Source organism: Malaclemys terrapin, chromosome 17, assembly GCF_027887155.1.
Source record: "Malaclemys terrapin pileata isolate rMalTer1 chromosome 17, rMalTer1.hap1, whole genome shotgun sequence".
Taxonomy (NCBI): Eukaryota; Metazoa; Chordata; order Testudines; family Emydidae; genus Malaclemys; species Malaclemys terrapin.
Genome location: NC_071521.1, coordinates 24837257 through 24861446, shown reverse-complemented (window position 1 = coordinate 24861446; position 24190 = coordinate 24837257). Strand labels below are relative to the sequence as shown.

The 24190-nt window shown below is 45.3% G+C and overlaps 1 protein-coding gene across 8 annotated transcripts in view; it reads left to right on the top strand.

The window, feature by feature from the left end:
- Window positions 1–24190, top strand: part of EXD3 (exonuclease 3'-5' domain containing 3) — a 598889-nt gene that overhangs the window by 87769 nt on the left and 486930 nt on the right. For all 8 annotated transcript variants that reach the window (XM_054007609.1, XM_054007611.1, XM_054007610.1 and 5 more), the window contains one exon: window positions 18888–18987. In XM_054007609.1, coding sequence (XP_053863584.1) covers window positions 18951–18987 — 37 coding nt within the window. In that variant the 5' untranslated portion in view covers window positions 18888–18950. The remainder of the gene's footprint in view (window positions 1–18887; window positions 18988–24190) is intronic.

Below are 24190 nucleotides of genomic sequence, written 5' to 3'. Positions count from 1 at the left end.
CGGCTTTCTGTCGGCGGCGCTTACTACCACCTCCGCTGGTGGAGTAAGAGCGCCGATTCGGGGATTGATTGTCGCGTCCCGTCGGGACGCGATAAATCGATCCCCGAGAGGTCGATTTCTACACGCCGATTCAGGCGGGTAGTATAGACCTAGCCCTAGTCTCTTCAGGTACTTTTAGCAGTCTTTCTTCTTGAGTGGGAAGGCAGTGAAGGGACAGTCCTGTTTGCCTTACTCCTCAGCTTTAAATAAGATTTACATACTGCGTGAATCTTTTGTTTCCCAGTGTTGACCTCCCTCTTCTTTTAGTGGAAAATTACTAGAAGTCCAAGATGGTGTTCAGTTCCAGGTGACAGGACCACCTGATCTAGTAGTGTCACCAGCTATGTCCCAGGACGCCTCTCAGGAAGGTGGGAGATTAGTATCTTCAAAATCTTATTGTTTCTTCCTAATGGCCCATCAAGGCTGATGGCCTGTTATCTGGTGGGTGTCTCCCAAATACGCACACAGTTGTATTTGTTCCAGAGTCAATATTCCTAACTTTAGATACAGAAATGATACATACATACAAATTAGATAATCACAGTCAATAAATTATAACCTTTCTGATGATACCTTAAAAGACCCATCTTGCATAAAATATATCTCAGTTATGCCATACCCATATCATAAGCATATTTCCATAAAGAATATGGGGTATAACGTCACAGTAACTTAAAAAAACTAGTAACAGTGTAAAGGTGGAAAAATCAAGCAATCCAAAATTATCAAATTCCAGAAACTCAGATTTCTATTGCACAATTTTGTGCACAAAGTATATTCTCTCTATCCCTTGTTTAATGGAAACCTTAATGTGTGATATAAAATATTTAGAATGTACTATATTACTGAGAATTCCAGCAGAAACATTCACTTTTGGTATCTGCTGACTGCAAAGTGCTTGATTTATCCCCTTTATAGTGGTCATTGCTGGATGTTTGTATTGAATCATGTTGTTTGGTGTTCATGCTGTGTATTTTATGCTTAATAGTACTCTGCATCCTCAAAACTTAATACTAAAGGAAGAGGTCACCTCCCTGATGTACACACATTTCTGAAAAGAAAGGAAGGGAATAGATGCCACACTTTTTTTTTTTTTTTTTTTTTTTTTAAAGCACAGGCGGTGGGTAAAAAAGGGAGAAGGGTAACACTAAGGAAGAGATGAGCACAGGAAGAATCATAGAAATTTAGGACTGGAAGGGACATTGAGAGCTCATCAGGTCCAGCCCCTGCACTAAGGCAGGACCAAGTAAATCTAGGCCATCTCTGACAGGTGTTTGTCCCACCTGTGCTTAAAAACCTCCAATGATAGGGATTCCACAGCCTCCTTTGAAAGCCTATTCCAGAACTTCACTACCTTTAGCGTTAGAAAGTTTTTCCTAATATCTAATCTAAATCTTCTTGGCTGCAGATTAAGCCCATTACTTCTTGTCCTCCTTCAGTGGACCTGGAGAACAATTGAAAAGTCCAATGGGTTTTGTAATATAGTGAATTTAATCTATGGACTGAAACATCAAGGGCAAGGATGACTATCTGTGATTAGTGTCAGTTTATAGGAACAGTTGGGAAAATATTTGAAGAGAACAACTTTGAGCAGTGAAGTTGTTCAGAAAAGAAAGGAAGGTGTGGGAGGGCTAGAGGGAGATGGGCCTTTCCATCCTAAAACTTCCTGTACTCACGTAGTAGTTTGTCAAATGGATTTTCTACTCTGAGCAATGTCTGTGATATTTAGCCAGCAGAGGGTGCTGGAGACCAGCATACAGACACTGCCCCTCTGTCTCTTTCCCGAACAAAGAGAGACCTGTAATGCAGCTCTGGAATTGTGGTCCAGAGTTAGCATCCTTTCTCTGTGTTAACACAGGGTAAGAAATGGCTACCCTGGACACTGAGAAAACATCCTTTGACTTAGGAACCCTTCCCTGTCTCTCAGCTGGTCCCCTTCAGTTCTACTTGATATTCCCGAGCAAACATGCTAAGGGACCAAGTCTTATTAACTTGAAAAAACAGCAAGATGAGCAAACAGAGCCTGGTCATTGGAGTTTTCAGGGTGTATCTGCTTGTGCTGCTGGCAAAGTGCTTTACAAGTTCTCTAAAGAAAGGGAAACCTAGAAGGTTAGGACCTGCGGCTGAATCACCTTTGCCTTTGTGGAAGGAAAAGCTCATTATTTCAGCTGGGGGTATGTATCCCCCTGCCCTGATGAAGCAGAAGGCTCTCTGTGGGGATTGGGCTCCTATAATAGGGGAGGCGTTTCCTGTACAGGGACTACCTACATTTTGAGGTGATGGGGAGGTGAAGATTCTTCCAAAATAGCTCAAATTAAACCTACATCTGATGATGTAGAAGAGGCAGATGTTCCCCAGCCAATGACAACTTCCCTTTCCCTGGGTGCAAATGAGGCCCTTCTAAGATCAGCTCTTAAACATGGGTTCCAGGACATGAGCAAGAAAACTGTCTGATAGGTAGATTTAAAAGTTGATTTGTGACAAGACTTGAAAGGCAGAGATGATATCTTCCTCAATAGCTGTATTCGGCTGTTCAAGGCTAACAAGAGGAAAGGGCCCAAAACTAATTTTGTCAAAAGATTTCAGGTAGAAGATGCACTGAGTGACACATGCATTCAGAGTCAGAATTTACCTCAAACCATAGCTGTTGTGAGGAAAAGATTGCAGAAGATTTGTATCCTTCCAGCAATGAAGACTCTCCCAGAAGTCATCATTTTAGAGCATTTTCCCAGCTGGGAAAAGATTTATCTTTTGAGAGCAGGGTTGTGTCGTCTTTATCAACCCTCTGAATAAACCTTCCTTATTTCATTTCTGGAAAATCAGTTAAGTGATATACCATTAAATTTGCTTCAGTTTGATAGTACCCGTGATCTATTTATCCTGGGCAGGAGGGAAAAGAGTGGGTACCTTTAACCTTGCTGCCTCTCTAATGCTGAGTAACTCAACTGCTCTGGAGTGGTCACAGGATCATGTGCCTGCTGTCTTGTGATCTGCAAAGATAATTACAGATTCTGAATGTATGAATGGTCAGATGTGAACCTCTGCTAGACTATTAGGCATTGGCATATGTAACTGAAAAAGTCATTTCTATAGATTTATTATTGTTTGTTTATTATTGGTATTCTTGGGGGGAGGGCTAGCTCAGTGATTTGAGCATTGGCCTGCTAAACCCAGGGTTGTGAGTTCAATCCTTGAGGGGGCCATTTAGGGATCTGGGGCAAAAATCTGTCTGGGGATTGGTCCTGCTTTGTGCAGGGGGTTGGACTAGATGACCTTCTCAGGTCCCTTCCAACCCTGATATTCTATGATTCTGTTGATACCCACAGTGTGGCATTATCCACACAGGCATGAAGACAATTATTGTCCCAAAGAGCTTGCATTAAGGTCTCAGATTTTATTTATTACCTTGATACCACAATAATTTGTGTATTCTTAATGCATGTTCCTTGGAGAGTGCATTGAGATAGTATAACTCCACTGACTTCAACCACGCTTGGTCTGTTCAGTGCAGGCAAGACACAAGGAGATCCACTGAATCCTGTTATAATTAACTGGTAATTTACATTTCAAAACAATCCAAAACATAATTATTTAAAAAAAGCTGTATGTATAAAACAGAGACCGAGAGTGATGGATCTGTTCATTAGATTGATTTGTAATAAACTAAATGATATGTTTAATTGAAAGAAGTCCTCCTCCATTTAGTTTGACAGTTCTGGCATTACATGCTCTGACTAATAGATCAAATGTTTCGGATTCTGCTGTGCTGCTGTGTTCTGGAATGCTCGGCAAGCTGGGTCCAGATGGGTCAGAGGTGAGCATCTCAGTCAATCCACTTTGGGCCTACGAAGTTTTATGTGCAGACAAGTAACATTCCAGACCATTGATAAAGAAGTGAAACTGCCTGGCGCTCCTTCTGCACAGAATTCAGACTGTTGCTTTCAGACTTCTTTTTTTCCCTGATGTTGATAGTTACCCTTCTCCCTTGCTGTCAAGAAATTAAGTCTAGGGTTTCTGTGTAGTTTTAAGATTTATGTATAGAGGGGGTTGGCCAAGTGAGAACAGTTTGAACTTGCCTTTTGCATTTCATACCCTTTCTACAATGAAAGGTATAATATACACACTCCCATGTATTTCTGATAAATAAAGCTGACCAAAGAAAATGTCTGGAGGTAGGCTTAATATACAGGTAACTGTACTGACGTACCAAAAAAATGTGATGACATTTGGATAACTACAGCAATGAAAACTATGACATAGGGTATAATCCCAAAACTGTTGAAAACAATGGAAATACTCCCATTGACTTCAGTGGGCTTTGGATCAGACCCATAATGCCTTTGCCAGGACCCTGAAAGCTGTGCATGTGCGTTGCTTTAACTAAAATGGACCTCCAGGACTGTTGCCCATCCCTGCCCTCCATACTCATGGTCCAGTGCTTTCTGGGGTGCGTTGAGTGGTGCTGGATGCCTCTCTGGCTCCATATCCTTCCATGTTAGGTGGTGATGGAGCAGTTAAAGGAAAACTGAAATGATTATTAACAATTAAATGTTTAATTCAAACATTGGTACTTGAGTTTGTGTAGATGACAGTATTGCCAAGCTGAAGCATTCAAAGATCATGATTTAGTCCCTAGAAAATCAAGAGATTGATTTAAAAATCATGACATTTTAAAAAATAATAAATGTTGGCTACTTTTTATTCTGGTTTTTGTGCTTTTAGGTTACATTCAATTAACCTTTTCAACCATTTCTTCACAATCATGGGGACTAGAAACTTACTTTTTTTTTTTTTTTTTAACAAGAGTGTCTCATGCTGTCTCTTCAATCTAGCAGTTGTGACTTAAAAAAACCACTAAATAATGTGATACTTGTGTTAAATTGCAAGAACTGGCAACACTGTATTTAAAAATGTCAAGGAAAAAGCAATACTTGTTTTTCTCTGCCTGCCTCCTGTTTCTTGCTTGCTCCTGCTTGTGACCCCTCTTGCACTGATAGCATTGAAAAGAAAACAGGCCCTTCAGTTCCCTGTATTGTGTTAGAATCACAGAATCGTAGGACTGGAAGGGACCTGAAGAAGTCTTCTAGTCCAGTCCCTTGCACTCAAGGCAGGACTAAGTATTAGTCATGACTAAGGCTGTCTGTCTGTCATGGAGGTCACAGAAGTCACAAATTCCATGACTTTCCGTGACCTCCGTGACTTCTGCAGCGGCTGGTGCTGACTCAGGGACTGCCAGAGCGGGCAGCAGCAGTTTGGGTGTGTGGGAGGGGGAACCTAGGTGTGTGGTTCCCGGCCAATGGGAGCTGCGGAGCTAGCGCTTGTAGTGGGAGCAGCACACGGAGCCCCACTAGCCGCTCCTCCCCCTAGGAGCTGCAGGGACATGCCGGTCGGAGCCAGGTAGGGAGCCTGCCAGCCCCGCTAACCCTGCCCCCCAGTACAAGCAGGGGTCCCAGCAGGGGTCTTGGGCCACACATCCCGCACACACGGCACCCCTGCCCCTCCCCCCCCCCCCAGAGCACCTGCAGACCCTCGGCCCAAGTTTTAGATAGGAGTATATAGTAAAAGTCATGGACAGGTCACAGGCCATGATTTTCTGTTTACTCTCCATGACTTTTACTAAAAATACCCATGACTAAAACATAGCCCTAGTCATGACCTCAGGTGCTACTAAGGCTTGGTCTACACTGCAGAGTTAAGTTAAGTTGACATAAGGTGGCTTAAGTCAACCTAACTCTCTAAGGGTATGTCTACACTACCCGTTGGATCGGCGGGCAGCAATCGATACAGCGGGGATCGATTTATCGCGTCTAGTCTAGACGCGATAAATTGACCCCCGAGCCCTCTCGTGTCGACTCCTGTACTCCAGCGCCACGAGAGGCTCAGGCAGAGTCGACGGGGGAGCGGCAGCAGTCGACTCACCGTGGTGAAGACACCCCGGTAAGTTGATCTAAGTACGTCAACTTTAGCTACATGGAAGTTACGTAACTTAGATCGATTCCTCCCCCGCCCCGGGTAGACCAGGGCTAAGTGTCTACATTACAATTAGGCTCCCACAGATGTAAGTCAGCCACTACGTTAACTTAATAACTCCACCTCCGAGAGAAGTATAACACTTAAGTCAATGTAGTTAGGGTGACACAGTGTCAGTGCAGACAGTGTGTTACTTACATCACTGGAGCCCTGTTGCCCCACACTGACAGCCTGAACTGTCAGTCCTGCGCGGGGCTCACAGCTGGAGCACTCCCTCCCTCCCTGCTCCCAGCCCTGGGGCTGTCAGATGAACTAGGCATTCATTCAGCTGACTTCAAATCATTTTCATTTTGCAAACTGATTGGTTAAATTACTGTGAAACTCATTATGGCATTTTGTTTTTTAAAAAAACCCAGAACAAAACCTGTCATTGGAGTGGTCTGACAACCATGAACTATAGCTCTCACAGCACCAACAGACCGGCAGGGTGACAGTTTCTTGGTAAAAAGAACAGGAGTACTTGTGGCACCTTAGAGACTAACAAATTCAAACAGTTTCTTGGTAGTTGCCAGTGAGATACTTGTTGGCGGGGGGAAATCATTGGTTAAACTCTGCAGTGATGAAGCTGTTTGTGGAACTCTTTTCCTCTAACTTTCCCATATAGGTTTATTTATAGGGAACTTTTTGAAGACACTCAAACACAATATGTACGCAATGACAATGGTCTGTTTCTAATGTGTCATTATTAACCACTGCAAAGCTAGTGACGTCTGTTGGAGCTGAGCTCTATGCAAGACCAAAGACAGAGACATTTCCCTCCTCCGGACATACTAGGCTCAGACCTTGATTAGACTAACCCATTGTGCGCAATCAAACTCAAACCTGAATGTAAAAATAGCAGACGTGTAGTGAGAAATGAGATAATACCTCTCTGCATGGAGAACAATTGAACTAAATTTAACATCCACTCCAAAATTACTCTAATATGATGTAAAAGAGAGATTTAAAAAAAAAAAAAAAAACTCAGGCTAGAAAGAAACCACAAACAGAAGAGAAATTGTGATTTTTACTGTTCAACAAAACTAGAAGCAGTGTCTGGAGGTTCTTTTTTCTGCCAAGAAACGTTAATGAATTATGGGATCTGTCCGTTTAATGCCAATGACTTGAAAAATTGCAAACGGCTGCAGAGGGAAACTAAAAACAGGTATTGTACAAAAAGCAGGGTTCCCCAGGCTGTCACGGTTGGAAAAAGACGGGGGGATGCCATTAACTGTATAGCTTCTTTGCACTGAAGCTAAACATTTCAAACATCACATTATGTCTGGATACCTAGTCTCATTGTGTGCAGCCCAAATGTGAAGAGTTTGTATGTTAAATAATTTCTTAGATTATTGTTTTACTAGGCTAGATTCTCAGGGCTCTATGCAATAAAAATAGTCCAAGCAGAATATGTAGAATGACAAGGTCCATCCTAATTTACATAGTTTTGAGGCAGTAGCCAAAATGGAGATATGACTTGCCTGTTTTTTCTGAAAGTATCTAAGAAAAAGGCGCTTTCCACAAATCATAATACCTGACCCACAAAACAATGGGATTTAATTAGTGCTCTGCATGGCTATATAGATGCCTGACTTAATTCCCAGTCTGTTTCTTCACACCTGAGTGAAAATGAGAGACATTTATTTCTCAGCAGGCTGCGTGGCTATAGAGCAGCATCAGTATGAGTTTCCCTGGTAGGTGACTCCTGGGAGGGACACAAAGGGGGCACCAGCTAAAAAGGGAGGACATGTGACCTCCCCACGTGACCTCCCCACATGACTCCACCCCGGCCCTAGCAAGGGCCCCCATGCTCTCCCCATCCCACATTACCTGGGGGAGGGAGGATGCTGTCCTACTGCTGCGCGGGCTCCCCCTGGCATGCTAGGCTGCTCTTCCTGACAGCCAGGTCCCAGAGCCACTCCTGGATGCTGTCCAGTGCAGCACAGCAGCTGCCTGGTTCTCACCTGGGCTTGGCTTCCAGGACAGCGGCTGAGTGAGTCAGAGCCCCCCCCGCCTTCCCCAGCATGCTCAGAGTTGGCTCAGGCGCACTCTCCCAGTCAGCCACTGCACTGCACCGGGCGGCGTCCCAGGCAGAGTGGCTGGAAGAGGAGAGGCTCTGGCCCTGCTTCTTCCCTTCCAGCTCTGGCACCACTCCTTCCTCTCCCGCCCTGAGCCAGCTGCTGGGGCACCTGACCCTGCTGGAGGGTCACTTGACGCTTTGTGCCCCTCTCACGAGTCACCACAGTGGGGTATTCTCAGGGTTCCGACTAACAAATAGAAGTAGTATTTGTGGGGAGCAGGAGCTGAAAATGTCATTTTAAAAACTATTCTATAGATCTCTGAACGTGACTCCTGATATTCTATGCAGTGGTCTTTCCTAAAATGGCTGCTCACTGAAAGAATATTGCCAATAGGTAAGAACTGTTACAGAGTTGGAATTCTGGAATTACTCAGCTAAATTCAAAAGGGAATTTGAAAGAAATCTTGTCAGAGTTCCAAAAATCTGCCAAAATACTGAGTGTTTGTACCAGTGACTGTGGTCTGGACCTCCTGCCACTGGACCTCATGCCGCTGACTACTAAATAAAACCATATTCCTCGGAGGGTCCTGTGCCATTTCAGTGGGTATGTTTGCTTGGACTGGTTAATAAGACTGCTCTACAGCCAAAATGCTTCTGAAATAAATGTAGTCAAACTTTACTAATTCTGGGTTACTGAGAACGAAAATGATGCTTAAAATTGTTGATTGGCTCTAGTTTTCAAGATATGTTATTGGGTCAGTATATACGACCCTTGACTTGGGAATGGCAGAGGATAAGTGAATTATAAAGGGAAGGGATCTCAATTTAAACCAGAAATGACTAAAATACATCTTTGACTGGATCTATGAATAAATCTATGACTGGGTTTGGACAGTACTTGCTTTTTAGGCAAAACAATGAATGATGCAATCTGAAGCTGATATTGCATCATACATGATATGAATTGCATCATGTTATTCCTAGAAGTCATGGATGATGCAATCATAACGAAGCTTACATTACTCTGCTGAACAAATTGCCCTATATCAGCTCTAGAAATCATACAGTGTCGTGCTCTCTTATTTGTCAGTGTTTGATTTTGCAAAGGGACACGTTTCTGTTTAGCCAAAGTGAGCAGAGATGCCTCGTACTTGTGTGAACAGTGCAGATAACTTCTGCTATGTTTGTGGTGAAGTGACTTTTGCATCATAAAAGCGCAGTATAACCACTATGGTTAAGAAAGCCTATCACCTTTATTTTGGCTGCAAAATTGGAGATCAGGACAAGAGGTGGGCCCCACACATATGCTGCAACACTTGAGCAACAAATCTTCGCCAGTGGTTGAACAGGAAAAGGAAATCTATGCCTTTTGCAGTGCCAATGATTTGGAGAGAACCAACAGATCATACCAGCAATTGTTACTTCTGCATGGTGCCTCCAGTTGGGAAAGGTGTGTCAAAGAAGAAAAAGTGGACTGTGCATTATCCAAACATTCCATCAGCTGTACGCCCAGTACCCCACGGAGAAGGACTGCCGGTTCCTGATGCACCAGAATCATTCTCACTTGAGTCAGACGAGGAAGAGGATGAAACTTCTGATCCTGAACCATCAATGTCACAGGACCCACATTTTCTCCCATCCTCCTTCTCTGAACGACACCTCATAACACAAGGTGAACTGAATGACCTTGTCAGGGATTTGGAACTACTCAAGAGTAAGGCAGAGCTGTTGGGCTCCAGACTACAGCAGTGGAATCTCCTGGCAGGTGATGTTAGGGTTTCCATGTTCCGTGACCGTCAAAAGGAACTTGTCCCATTCTTCTTCATGGAAGGTGATCTTGTAGCCTGCAACAACATCGATGGTGTGATGGCAGCCCTCAACATCGTTCACGATCCAGATGAGTGGAGACTGTTCATTGATTCATCGAAGACGAGTCTTAAAGCTGTTTTACTGCATAATGGCAATGTTTTGCCATCAATTCCAGTTGGTCATGCAGTCCATATGAAGGAAACCTAGGACAACATGAAACGACTTTTGAGGTGCATAAACTATGACCAACATCAGTGGCAGCTTTGTGGCGATTTGAAGGTTCTTGCTCTTTTGCTTGGTCTGCAGACTGGATACACAAAGTACTGCTGTTTTCTCTGCAAATGGGGTAGTCGTGCAAGAGATTCCCACTACACCAAGAAAGATTGGCCACTCTGACAGTCATTGAAGCCTGGGAGGAAAAGTGTTCAGCATCCACCACTTGTTGAATCAAGGAAGATTTTGTTACCACCCTTACACATCAAGCTGGGTCTGATGAAGAACTTTGTCAAGGCCATTGACAAAACACAAGCAGCTTTCAAGTACCTCCATGGAAAATTTCCAAAGTTAAGTGAAGCTAAGATAAAGGAAGGTGTATTTGTTGGTCCTCAGATTCGTGAACTTCTTCGAGATAATGCATTTGACCATGCACTGCGTGGCAAGGAAAAGACGGCATGGAAAGCCTTCCAGTTAGTGGCAATAAATTTTCTCGGAAACAACAAGGCAGACAACTACAGGTTGTTGGTGGAAAACCTCCTCAAGACATAAAAAAGCCTTGGTTGCAACATGTCACTAAAGATACATTTTTTGCACTCTCATCTAGATTTCTTTCAACTGAACTGCGGAGCAGTGAGCGATGAGTACGGCGAGCGATTTCACCAGGACATTGCAACAATGGAGGAACGCTATCAGGGCAAATGGAGCCCATCAATGCTTGCAGACTATTGCTGGACAGTGACAAGAGATGCTCCATTTAATGAATACAAGAGACAAGCCAAGAAGCGCCGAGTAGACACTGAATAGGACTAAACTATGTACATAATAGTTTTTTGCCTTTTGTTTCATAATAAATTTTATTTATATAACCCTTTTGCTGATTTTTAAAGTGTTACATTGTCAAGGCTGCTTCCCCACTCTGAACTTTAGGGTACAAATGTGGGGGCCTGCATGAAAACTTCTAAGCTTAACTACCAGCTTAGATCTGGTACGCTGCCACCACTCCCAAAGCTAATTCCCTTCCCTGGGTAGCCTTGAGAGACTCTTCACCAATTCCCTGGTGAATACAGATCCAAACCCCTTGGATCTTAAAACAAGGAGAAATTCACCATCCCCCCTCCTTCCTCCCACCAACTCCTGGTGGATCAAGATCCAACCCCCTTGGATCTAAAAACAAGGAAAAATCAATCAAGTTCTTAAAAAGAAGGCTTTTAATTAAAGAAAAAGGTAAAAATCATCTCTGGAAAATCAGGATGGAAAATAACTTTACAGGGTAATCAAACTTAAAGAGCTCAGAGGACCCCCCTCTAGCCTTAGGTTCAAAGTTACAGCAAACAGAGGTAAACACCCTAGTAAAAGGTACATTTACAAGTTGAGAAAACAAAGGTAAACTAACATGCCTTGCCTGGCTGTTTACTTACAAGTTTGAAATATGAGAGATTTGTTCAGAAAGATGTGGAGAGCCTGGATTGATGTCTGGTCCCTCTTAGTCCCAAGACCGAACAACTTCCCAAACAAAGAGCACAAACAAAAGCCTTCCCCCCCCCCCCAAGATTTGAAAGTATCTTGTCCCCTTATTGGTCCTTTAGGTCAGGTGTCAGCCAGGTTACCTGAGCTTCTTAACCCTTTACAGGTAAAAGGATTTTGGAGTCTCTGGCCAGGAGGGATTTTATAGTACTGTACACAGGAGAGCTGTTACCCTTCCCTTTATAGTTATGACATAACTGGATGCTCCATTTTATAGGTTTAATAATCTTCCTCCCATCATTGCATTCTTTTGCTGCCAACGTATTTGGTGGTCACAGAACCACAGTAGGAGGAGGAAGTCACATCTTAGTGCGATATATTTACACAGACCCATTAGAATCATAGAAACATAAGACTGGAAGGAACCTTGATAGATCTAGTGCAGTCTCCTACACTGAGGCAGGACTAAGTATTATCTATCCCTGGCAGGTGTTTAACCTGTTCTTAAAAACTTCTAATGCCGGAGATTCCACAGCCTCTCTAAGCTATTTGTTCCAGTGCTTACCCTGACAGGAAATTTTTCCTGATGTCTAGCCTATATCTCCCTTGCTGCAATTTAAGCCCATTGCTTCTTGTCCTGTAGCTAAGGAAAATTATTTATCACTCTCATTTCTATAGCAAGCACCCTTTTACGTTCTTGAAGACTGTTACCATGGTGTCCCCGCCCCGCTCATCTCCCCGTCTTCTCTTCTTCAGACTAAACAACTCCAGTTTTTTCAGTCTTTATTCATAGGTCATTTTTCTAGACCTTTAATCATTTTTGTTGCTCTCCTCTGGACTTTCTCCAATTTGTCCACATCTTTCCTGAAGTGTGGTGCCCAGAACTGGACACAGTACTCCAGTTGAAGTCTTTTATCAGTGCTGAGTAGAGCAGAAGAATTACTTCTCATTTCTTTCTTACAACATTCCTGCTAATACAATCCAGAATGATGTTAGCTTTTTTTGCAACACTATTACGTGTTGACTCATATTTAGCTTGTGATGCAATCTAATACACAGGTCCTTTTCTGCAGTACTCTTTCCTTGGCAGTCATTTTCCATATTTTTTGTGTGCAGTTGATTATGCCTTCCTAAGTGGAGTACTTTGCATTTATCCCTATTGAATTTCATCCTATTTATTTCTGACCATTTCTCTAGTTTGTCAGGATTATTTTGAATTCTAATCCTGTCCTTCAAAGTGCTTGCAACACCTCCTCCTGAGGGCATTCTGCACCAAAAAAATTAAAAATTCTGCGCACAATATTTTAAAATTCTGCAAGTTTTATTTGTCAATAAATAAATGCAGAGGCTCCAGCATGGCAGTGGGGAGCACAGGCCACTGGCTGCACAAAGGTGGAAGATTACTCTGCATTCCCCAACCCCCGGGACACGGACTCAGCGGTGAGGCTGCACCTAACCCTGACACTGCACAAGGCCTGGTCCTGCCCCAGAAACACCCTGGGGCCCTGCCTTTCTGCGCGAGGCACATCAGGTGTGGGCAGGCAGGCTCAATCAGGCAGGGTCCAAGTGTGGAGGGGCTCAGTGTGGAGGAATCCAGATGTGGGGTGAGAGGATTCTGTGTGGGACAATCTGGGTGCAGGCAGCTCAGTGGGGGTGGAGGGTGTCTAGGTATGGGGGGATCTGGATGCACAGAGGCTCAGGGTTTTTTTTTCCAGGTGCAAGGGCAATGGGACTCTGCAGGGGCTTCCAGGTCAAGGTGGTTGGGGCTCAGCGGAGGGGTCTGGGTTTGGGGGTCTCAGAGGGGGGGATCTGGGTGTGGGGAGTCGAGCTTGGTGGGGTGGAGGTCTGGGTGCAGCTAGTTGGAGGTCAGTGGCATGGGGGTCTAGATGTGGGGTCTTGGTGGTGCAGGGGGTGGGGCATCGAGCTGGGGGTTTGAGTGCAGGGAGCTCAGTGGGGAGTGGTCTGGGTGCAGGGGTGGGGGTCCGGAGGCAGGGGGTCTGGGTGCAGGGGGCTCCAGATATAGGAGTTGAGGTTCAGTGGGGTGGGGTTTGGGTATACCAGGTGAGGCTTGGCAGTGGTGTCTGGGTATGGGAGGTCCAGATGCACAGGGGTTGAGTGGATGGGGGAGCAGCTCCCCGTACAGTGACCCCTCCCTCCGCAGCTGAGGAGCAATCGGGGGAGGTAGCAGGGGAGCATGCTGAGCTTTCTGCAGCTGGGGGAGGTTTCTGGGGGGTGGGTCTGACACAGCTCCAGACACTCCTTGCAGGGGAAGAGGAAGTCCCGTCCCCTCCTGCCTCTAGCCCAGCAGGGATTAGCAGCTGATCCCGGCTCAGGGTAGGAGCCACTGGCTGGGGTCTCCTCAGTCCTGGGGTGATTTACCTCTCCACTGGCTGCTCCGGGTGCCTGGAACAATGTACCTGCAGTGCTAGGGAGTGCTGCATGACTGACCTTGCAGCTTCCCTTTGCTTCCCTGTCAGAAAGTCATTTTTCTGTGGGGAAGCAAAGAAATCTGAGGGGGACATGAATTTTGAGTATGTGCAATGGTGCAAAATTCCCTTGGGAGTAAACCCCTTGCAGCTTGGTATCATCTGCAGATGTTATAAGTGTACTGTCTGTGCCATTATCCAAATCACTTATGAAGATATTGAATAGAACCAGACCCAGGGCCGGTCCCTGCGGGACCCAACTCAATACGTCCTTCCAGCTGGACTATGAACCATTGATAACTGCTCTCTGAGTACGGTTTTCCAACCAGTTGTGCACCCACCTTATAGTAGTTTCATCTCTAGGCTATATTTCTCTAGTTTGCTGATGAGATGGTAATGTGAGACAATATCGAAAATCTTACTAACGTCGAGATATATCACATCTACTGCTTCCCCCTCCATCCACATGTCTTTTTATCCTGTCAAAGAAGAATGTTAGGTTAGTCTGACATGATTTGTTCTTGACAAATCCATGTAGGCTGTTACTTATCACCTTATTATCTTCAAGGTGTTTATGTACTTGAAAACCGTTATCATGTCCCCTCTCAGTCTTCTCTTGTCCAGACTAATCAAACCCAATTTTTTCAATCTTCCCTCATAGGTCATGTTTTCTAGACCTTTAATCATTTTTGTTGCTCTTCTCTGGACTTTCTCCAATTTGTCCACATCTTTCCTGAAATGTGGCGCCCAGAACTGGATACAATACTGCAGTTGAGGCCTAATCGGCACGGAGTAGAACGGAAGAATTACTTCTCATGTCTTACTTACAATACTCCGGCTAGTACATCCCAGAATGATGTTTGCTTTTTTTGCAACAGCGTTACACTGTTGACTCATATTTAGCTAGCTATCCACTATGAACCTCAGATCCCTTTCTGTAATACTCCTTCCTAGGCAGTCATTTCCCATTTTGTATGTGTGCAACTGATTGTTCCTTCCTAAGTGAAGTACTTTGCATTTGTCCTTGTTGAATTTCATCCTATTTACTTCAGACCATTTCTCCAGTTTGTCTAGATCATTTTGAATTTTAATCCTTAGTTACCAACTCCTTGAGTTTGCTAAGGTCTGCCTTCTTGAAGTCCATTATCTTTATTCTTCTGTTTTCCCTCCTACCGTTCCTCAGAATCATGAACTCTATAATTTCATGATCACTTACCCATTCAAATTCTCAACCAGTTCCTGCCTATTTCTCAGAATCAAATCTGGAATAGTTTCTCCCCTGATCACTTTCTCCACCTTCTGTACTAAAAAATGTCTTGAATGCATTCTACAAATTTATTGGATAATCTGTGCCTGCCTGTATTATTTTCCCAACAGATCTGTGAGCACTTGACATCCCCCATCCCCACCAAGTCCTGTGCTTTGGATGATTTTGTTAGTTGTTTAAAAAAAGCCTCATCCACCTCTTGTTCCTGGTTAGGTGGTCTGTAGTAGACCACATACCATGACATCACTTTTATTTTTTACTCCATTCATCTTTACTCAGAGACTTTCAACAGGTCTGCTTCCCACTTTATATCTTGACCTCAGTTTAAGTGTATACATCCTTGATATGCAAGGCAACACCTCCTCTCTTTTTTCCTGCGTGTCCATCCTGAACAAGCGGTACCCTTCAATACCAACATTCAAGTCATATGAATTATCCCACCCTGTGAAGCTAGTTATGTCATAATTGTGATTATTCACTAGTTCTTCCTGTTTTTCCCCATACTTCTTGCATTAGTAAACAGATATCTAAGATATCCATTAGATTTTTCCTTTATATTCCCTCTTGTCTCTACTTTCTCCCTTCTATGATTGTCCATATTCCTCACAGATTTCGACTCTTCACCCAGGTCTCCATGTTCTGGACTCCTCAGTGGGCTTTTGTCTTCTGCCCCGATGACCCTTGTTTAAAGCCATCCTCACTACTTAGCCAGTCAGTGTCCAAAGATCCTCTTCCTTTTCCTTCATGGGTGGATCCCATCTCTACTTAGCAGTCCTCCTTGGAACAGCATCCCATGGAAGAGGTTGCCAACGCCCTTCTGGTGGCACCATCTGTGCAGCCATACATTGACCACCAGGATGTGTCTGTCTCTGCCTGGACCCCTACCCTTGACCAGAAGGATTGATGAGAACACCACCTGCGCCTCCAATTCCCCGACCCTAACTCTCAGAGCCTTGTAGTCACTTCTGATCTGCTTAGTCTTACACCTTATAGTATAATGAATGCCCACATGGATGAGCAGCATGGGATCGTAGTTAGAGGGCCGGATGATCCTCGGCAGTCCTTCAGTAATGTCTTGGCTACAGGCCTCTGGGAGGTAGCACACTTCCTGCACTCTCAGGTCAGACATCCATCCCCTGGTATAGAAGATACACTGTATGTATTTGTGTGGAGCAGCTTTATCCAGCTGCAATAGAAGACTATAATTTTATTGACAGTTTCTGGTGACAGTGTAAACTGTGTGAGTGACACCCTCAGAGTGATGTGTATATCTCACTAGAACCCTGGGGTAAGTCATCTTCTACGGTTCCATATTGTCCTCTGAAGTGCTCATGAGCATAGGCGTGCGCAGAGGGTGTGCCGGGTGTGCCCAGGCACACCCTAATGCAGGGGTGGGCAAATGGCTCCACTCTCCTAGCGCGGCAAGCCGCGGAGTCAGCGCTCCCGGGCCGGAGTGCACGGCCGAACGCAGCAAGCCGCCGGCCCCTTCCCCCGGAGCCATGCTGCCGCGCGCAACACTCTAGGAGCTGGGGCTGCGCACTCCTGTGGGGCAGCGTTTGGCTCCGTGGTGAGGCAGACATGCTTCCCCCTCCCCTGGAGCCCTGCCGCCACGTGTAGCGCTCTGGGGGCCGGGGCTGCGCGCTCCTGCGGGGCAGCATTTGGCTCCGCAGTGAGGCAGACATGCTCCCCCCTCCCCTGGAGCCATGCTGCCGTGCGCAGCGCTCTGGGGGCCGGGGGCTCAGCGGGGAGTCAGACACACTTCCCCCTCCCCATGAGCCATGCTGCTGTGCACGCAGCACTCTGGGGGCCGGGACTGCGCGTTTTCGCGGGGCAGTGTTTGGCTCCAAGGGGAGGCTAGGAGCCTCATCTCATGGTAAGGGGTCTGGGGCCAGGGGGGTTGGCTAAGGGGTGGAGGTCGGGGCAGTCAGGGGACAGGGTGGGTTGGATGGGGCATGGGAGTCCCGAGGTCTCTCAGGGAGCGGGGGGTGGATAGGGGTCAGGGCAGTCAGGGGACAGGGAGCAAGGAGGGTCCTGAGGGGGCAGTTAGTGGGGGGGTCCTCTGGAGGGGGTGGTCAGGGGACAAGGAGCTGGGGAGGGGTTGGATGAGTCAGGAGTTCTGGGGGGGGGCTGTCAGGAGGCAGGGGTGTGAGAGGGATTGGGGGAGGCAGGGAGCAGGTGGGGTTCTATGGGTTGGGAGTTCTGGGGTTCCTGTCAGGGGGTGGGGAGCAGTTGGATAGGCGTGGGAGTCCCGGGGGTCTGTCTGGGGGCGGGAGTGTGGATAAGGGCCGGGGCATCAGGGGACAGGTAGGGGGTAGGGTTCTAGGGGGGCAGTCAGGGGACAAGGAGCAGTGAGGCTTAGGTAGGGGGTGGAGTCCTGGGGAGCAGTTAGGGGCAGGGGTCCCAGGAGCGAGTAGTCAACTCAGGGGACAAGGAGCAGGGGGGGTTGGGGGTTCTGAGGGGGGAAGTCAGGGGGCGGGAAGTAGGAGGGTGTGGATGGGGGCGGGACTAGGGCAGGGGCAGGGCTAGGGTGGGTGCATACCCTAATGAAATGGGCTGCGCACGCCTATGCTCATGAGACTACCATTCACTTCACATGGATTGTATTTATAACACTCAAAAAGTACACAGACCTGAAGTAAGCCTTTAACAGATTATCCAATAACTTAAATCCCTTCTCTTTCCTAGTATATTTGTATTCTGTGTATTGCTGTTTGCAAGAACACTAAATCTCGGTATTCTTGAGGGGAATTTCCTGACAAACAATCCTCTAATGTGAGTCAGCCGAAAGGATGTAGTTAAGGCACTGGACGGGGACTCAGGAGACCTGGGTTCTATTCCCAGCCACAGCCAAGATGTAATGAATGGGTGGGTGTGCAAACAAGGAGGTGGGGCAGTGTAACAGTGATGCAAACATGATTTTGGTTTCAACAGTTTGCAAAATTGGGAAGTTATGTAGGTTTTGTTTTTGTTAACAGGGGCAAATAGAGAACATTCAAGATGAGGCTTTGACTTACACTGAGGTCTGTGAAATATGAACCTAAAAATGAATGTTACATTGATGTAGAAATCAAGCTGCATTGTTGAACATGCGGGAATAATTGAGATGATGTGCTCATCTGATGTTGTGATGTCTTCCACTGCAGGTTTAGATTAATAATTCCTCACACAGTGTGTGTCTACACAGCTGCTGGAAGATGTGATTCCCAGCTTGGCTAGATCTACATGCTTTTTAGGCTCTGCTTGAGGTAGTGCCTAAAAACAGCAGCATGGCCAAGGTGGCACTAGCTAGCTGCCCAAATTCATGTCAGGTAGGATTATATCAGGTGGCTAGCCCGACCTGCTGCTGGGCTACCATGGCCACACTGCTGTTTTTAGTTAGAGCAGAACTAGCATGCCTAGGTCTACCCAAGTAGGGAATTACATCTTCCAGCTGCAGTGTAGATCTACCTTTAGGGGCCCCCATCCTTCAAACTGGAGGATGTGCTGGAGTTTCTATGAGAAAATAGATCCCAGGGCACTTTCTCCCCCACTTTGCCAAGGGTCAAACACCCCTTAGTTTATGAAGTGCAAACTTAGTATTTCCTTTGTCAAACTTGTGAAGATCTCACAGGCAGTAACTCTGCATTTTTCTTTTCAGAATTGAGAGCACTGACTGCACCATTTTAGCTCAACATTTTAACTTGGTGTCCATCTAGAAAGGATGAATCAGGAGAGCAGCCCAAGCGACCACACTGATGGTGAGTTTTCTGCCTGTGCAGGCGCTCAGATCTATCTGTAATGTTTTGGTCAGCAAGATTTGCTTTGTGTATGTTTTACTAATTTCTGTAGTGTCAGAAAATTAAACCCTAAACAGGAATAAAACAAAAACAGTGAATCAAGTGCTGAACCAGTCAAATGCATCTTGCATCTATGATTTTACAATGTACCATGAAGGTGACTGGACCTTCAACACTCTGAGACTAGTTTCAGAGTGGTCGCCGTGTTAGTTTGTATTCACAAAAACAACGAGGAGTCCTTGTGGCACTTTAGAGACTAACAAATACATTTCTTAGTTTGCCTAAATAAATTTGTTAGTCTCTAAAGTGCCACAAGGACTCCTCATTGTTTTTTCTCTGAGACTAGTCAGCTGTCAGAACGTTGGGAATTAGACTCTGATTTAAAAAAAAATGTTTGACAATTGTACTGTTTCAACAACCCCTATCTACTCACAAGAATATACAGTTTTAATTATAATGCCTTACACAAGTGATCATTCCGTTTTATCCATCGTCTAGTTTTTCTATTATTCAGTCATGTGTCAGCAGTAATTATCCTTCTAATGAAAGAGTTCCTATTTAGATTACAAAGTAACGTGCAGCAAAGGTATAGATGTGTGTCTGCACACGTACATGTGCACGTGTAATAAAAAAACAGTGGCGTCATGTCCCAATCCTATGCAGGAAAGAGGGACCTGAGAACTACGTTAAGTAGTGAGTAATTAACCACTGGAACTGTTTACTAAGGGTTGTAGTGGATTCGCTGGAAATATTAAAATCAAGATTGGATGTTCTTCTGAAAGATCTGCTCTAATTCAAACAGACGTTATTTCAGGGAAGTTCTGTGGCCTGTGTTATGCAGGAAGTCAGGCTAGAAGAACACATTTGGCCTTTCTGGCATTGGAATATATGAATCTAGAAGCAGTGACTCTAAAGTGTCAGGCTCCTACTCAGTTGTGCACTTATTTTGAGCTGTGAAGAGCTGTTCGTATTCTGATGTGAGGGCTAGTTTCATGGTTTCCATTGTTTCCAATTCTCTGTTTGTGGATGAGGAGCTTTTTTTTTTTTTTTTTTGGTCAGGTTTCTTTTGCAAAGAAGAGGCTGTTGTGAGAGCTCAGTCTACTTGCTGTTTTGGCTTTTCCGTGAGAGGAATAGTGAGTCTGTTTCTTTCTGGGTTTTTTGTTTGTTTGTTTTGATTTGGATTTTTTTTTTTTTGTTTAGGTTGGTTTGTCTGTCTCTGACTTTATCTACGTGAGGAAATTTTATCATTCTGATAGTGAGAGTGAAAATCCTCATGTAGACAAGGTGCTGGTGGCCACCATCAGCACTACATCACACAGACCTGCAAGGAACAGGGGAAGTCGACATAGTGCTTAAAAGCCTCGTGGCTGCCTGAGCCCTTTCTGCACTAGTGCTCCTATCAATGTTGTGACGACTGGAGCGGAACTGGTGGTTGTGGAGGAACAGTGAGAGGTCCCCTCCCCCTCTTTAATATGCATCCAGTCCTTGATCTAGGGCAGTGGCTGTCAACTTTTCCAGACTGCTTTACCCCTTTCAGGAGTCTAATATGTCTTATGTATCCCCAAGTTTCACCTCACTTTAAAACTACTTGCTTACAAAATCAGACATGACATAATACAAAAGTGTCACCACCACATTATTACTGAAAAATTGCTTACTTTCTCATTTTTACCATATAATTATAAAATAAATCCATTGGAGTATAAATATTGTACTTACATGTCAGTGTATAGTATATAGAGCAGTATAAACAAGTCATTGTATGAAATTTTAATTTGTACTGACTTTGCTAGAGCTCTTTATGTAGCCTGTTGTAAAACTAGGCAAATCTCTAGATGAGTTGATGTACCCCCGGAAGACCTTTGCGTACCCTCAGGGGTACGTGTATCCCTGGTTGAGAACCACTGATCTAGAGGAGTGAGAGTTCTCACTCTTGAGTGTCCTCTGTGTGTTTTGTTGATGTGGATGGAAGATGGCTCCTAGGAGGTTATAGGGGGCGTATGAATTAAGTGTGTGAGGGAGCAAAGTTTAGTGTCTTCGACAATACGTGCTAGGATGACTCTGTGCAAGGGAAGGCTCCTTAGGCAAATCTTTTTTTGTCTCCATTGAGAGAGGTGGAATGGTTGGCCAGAATGCTCCTGGGCTGCTCATTGAGGGTGAAAGCTTAACAAGATTTAAAAAGGCCTTGGGTATTTATATGGCGCTCATTAATATCTGAAGTTGTTATAATTAATGACAACAGAATTTGGGGAGGGATATTAAACCCTGTGCTTCGGGGCTTAAGCCAATCTCTGACTAATAGAGACCAGGATGAGACCTTCATGGGGGCGTGATATCCCACATGTACCTACTGGGGTGTTCTTACATCTCCATCTGGTGCTGGCCATTGTCAGATACAGGATACTGGACTAGATAGACATTGGGTCTGATCCATTGTGGAAATCCCTATGTTCCTGTGGTTTGCCAGCTGTGTTGCAAATAAGGCTGACAATCTATTTGAAAATGGCTGAAATCTGATCTCCATTTGTTCAGCTTCCAACACCTGATTCTGATTCTACATCTGCCTTGCAACTTTTAGGACCTCAATACAATTAATTCTCTTAAGCCCCACTGAGCCTACCACTTAGGTAGGAGTTATAGAAGAAGGATACTTTAATCTTTCTAAAGATTAAAATATTTTAATGTAATCCAGCTGGAATGGTTAGACTTTTCTCAGGGTCAGAGACAGCCAAGTTTTTTCCCCAGTCCCTCCTCCTCCCTTCATCTACAGGAAGGAAGTGCTGGCAAGGGCCCTCTCAGCTTCCTGTCGACTTCTGAGCACATTTCCAGACACAACCTTCTCCATCATCCATCACCCAGACCAGCAAAACAATTACTGCAGTGCAACAGGAAAAATACACGTCTCACATAAACAGTTTGGAGGCTGTATGATCCCAAACCACTGGAATTCACATACAAGCCAGATTAATCTGTGAGTTACATGTGACCGGAGATTATTCAGTACTTTCTTCCCTTCCTTTTGTAACCAGATGTCTTGGTCACTAAAATTCTCCTTTAAAGGACACTTAAAAAAAAAAAAAAAAAAAAAAAAAAGGAATAACATTTGTTTAATAAACTAGTTGCTACATGGGCAAAAGTCAATAGAATTTATACAGCCTTAGGCCAAGAAAATGACTGAGCTTGGTTTCTGGTCAGAAGCACAATGGAAGTGGTGCCTTTGGCTCCAGGGGTTACTCCTGGGGGCATTCTGTGTCAAAAAATTAAAAATTCTACATTTTTATTTGTCAAAATAACAGTACATAATCACACTAGTTTCAATTATTTTGGCAATTTATTTTAAAATACCTGTCAGCAAGTATGTCTAACAATACAGACACACACAAAAATTCCCCCAGGAGTAAAGAGTTAAAGAAACCCCATGATAACCCAGTTCCTGTTTCTCTGCCCCTTTGTCCCAAGCCCAGCCAGGGGGCCAGACACCTACAATCCCTTCCCCCTGCACAGCCCAGCCATGGGGCCCCCCTGCCAATACACCTGAACCCCCTCCCAGCCGTGGGGCCCCCTGCCCAGATACCCACACCCCTCCTCTCCAGAGCCCAGCTGTGCCCCCCCTCCCCCCCCAGCCCAGACACCCCCCTCCACCCTGAGAGCCCAGGGATCCAGAGGAAGAAACAGCCTGATGCTCGGTCTCAGGTTTGCATGGAGTTTCCTGCGTGTTGTCCTCTCCTTCCCTCAGGGCATATTGGGAACTGCAGCTGTCCGGAATCCACTAGCTCCCTCTCCCTTCCCACAGCAGTGTCTTCTATGTACGAGTTGGGCTCTGCTGGGTCCAGCAGCCCCTAATGGCGGCTAGCAGCACTGCAGCCAATTTCTGTGAGGGGAAGGAAATTCTGCATCATAAAGTTAATTTCCTCAAAATTCTTCATTGCGCAGTGGTGCAGAATTCCCCTAGAAGTACCTAGGCATAGTAAGTGACTGGTCAGTATCATATTACTAGGGCAAATGTCCCTGCCAGATGTTCAAGCAGTATTATTGATGGGTTCCAGGGCAGGGCAGGGATGAGAGCCATAAGGCTGAAGTGAGGCATCTTAAAAGAAGGAATAAATATGGTGGAGAACCTGAAGACCTCATCCCTGGTAGGGGGGCAATGGTTCTCTTTCAGAAAGGGTTAGGAGAGTCATTTATGAAATTCTGTTTCATAAAAGCTCCATATTTCTAATTTTGTTTCAGAAATTGCATTGCAACATTTAGCCACATTCTCAGTACTACGTGTTATGCATCTTTTGTCAGGCCAGGCCTTAAATCAACAGTCAGTTTTACATTTCTTTATAATATAAATCCCTTTTGGAGTAATATAGGTCTCTAAATCAAGAGATCTGCTAATCAAGCCTAGGCTGGGGTCTGCTCAGGAAAATCAGGAGCATTTGGATAAGTCTAAGTTTAGGGGAAAAACTACTTTTGAATATATTAAAACTTCAGCATCTGTTCTTAGGAGAACAGAATTCAAGCACAAGGGGCTAACAAAATCAACTAGCAACAGAGAGTCTTGTGGCACCTTTAAGACTAACAGATGTATTGGAGCATAAGCTTTCGTGGGTGAATGCCCACTTCATCAGATGAAGTGGGTAGTCACCCACGAAAGCTTATGCTCCAATACATCTGTTAGTCTTAAAGGTGCCACAAGATTCTCTGTTGCTTTTTACAGATCCATACCAACACGGCTACCCCTCTGATACTTAAAAATCAACTAGGGCAGTGTATCTCAAATGCTGCCACTGAGGCTGCATGCAGCCACCAGAGGCTTTTCATGTGGCCACATCCTCCTTGGTGGTGAGCAAAGCAGTGGCCCCTACCAGGGCTGCCAGTAGGGGTAGGGCCCTGTCCCCCTCTGGAGCCAGAAATGCTGGAGGAGCAGGCAGGTGGCGGGGCTTGGGTTTCAGATCTGGGGTGGCGAGTGGCAGACTCCAGCTGTGTGACAGCAGGCTCCATCCCCTGGCTATGGGCTTTGAGCCCTGACTCCAGGCTCACCCCCTTACCCCAGTGCCTCCTCTGGCCCCAGGCTCTGGTCGTCTGTTCTGACCCCCATCTGCAGGGTTTTAGATTCCACCCATGGGGCCACACAATCCGGCCCCCAGCCATATAGCAGTGACTGCCGGTCCCAAGC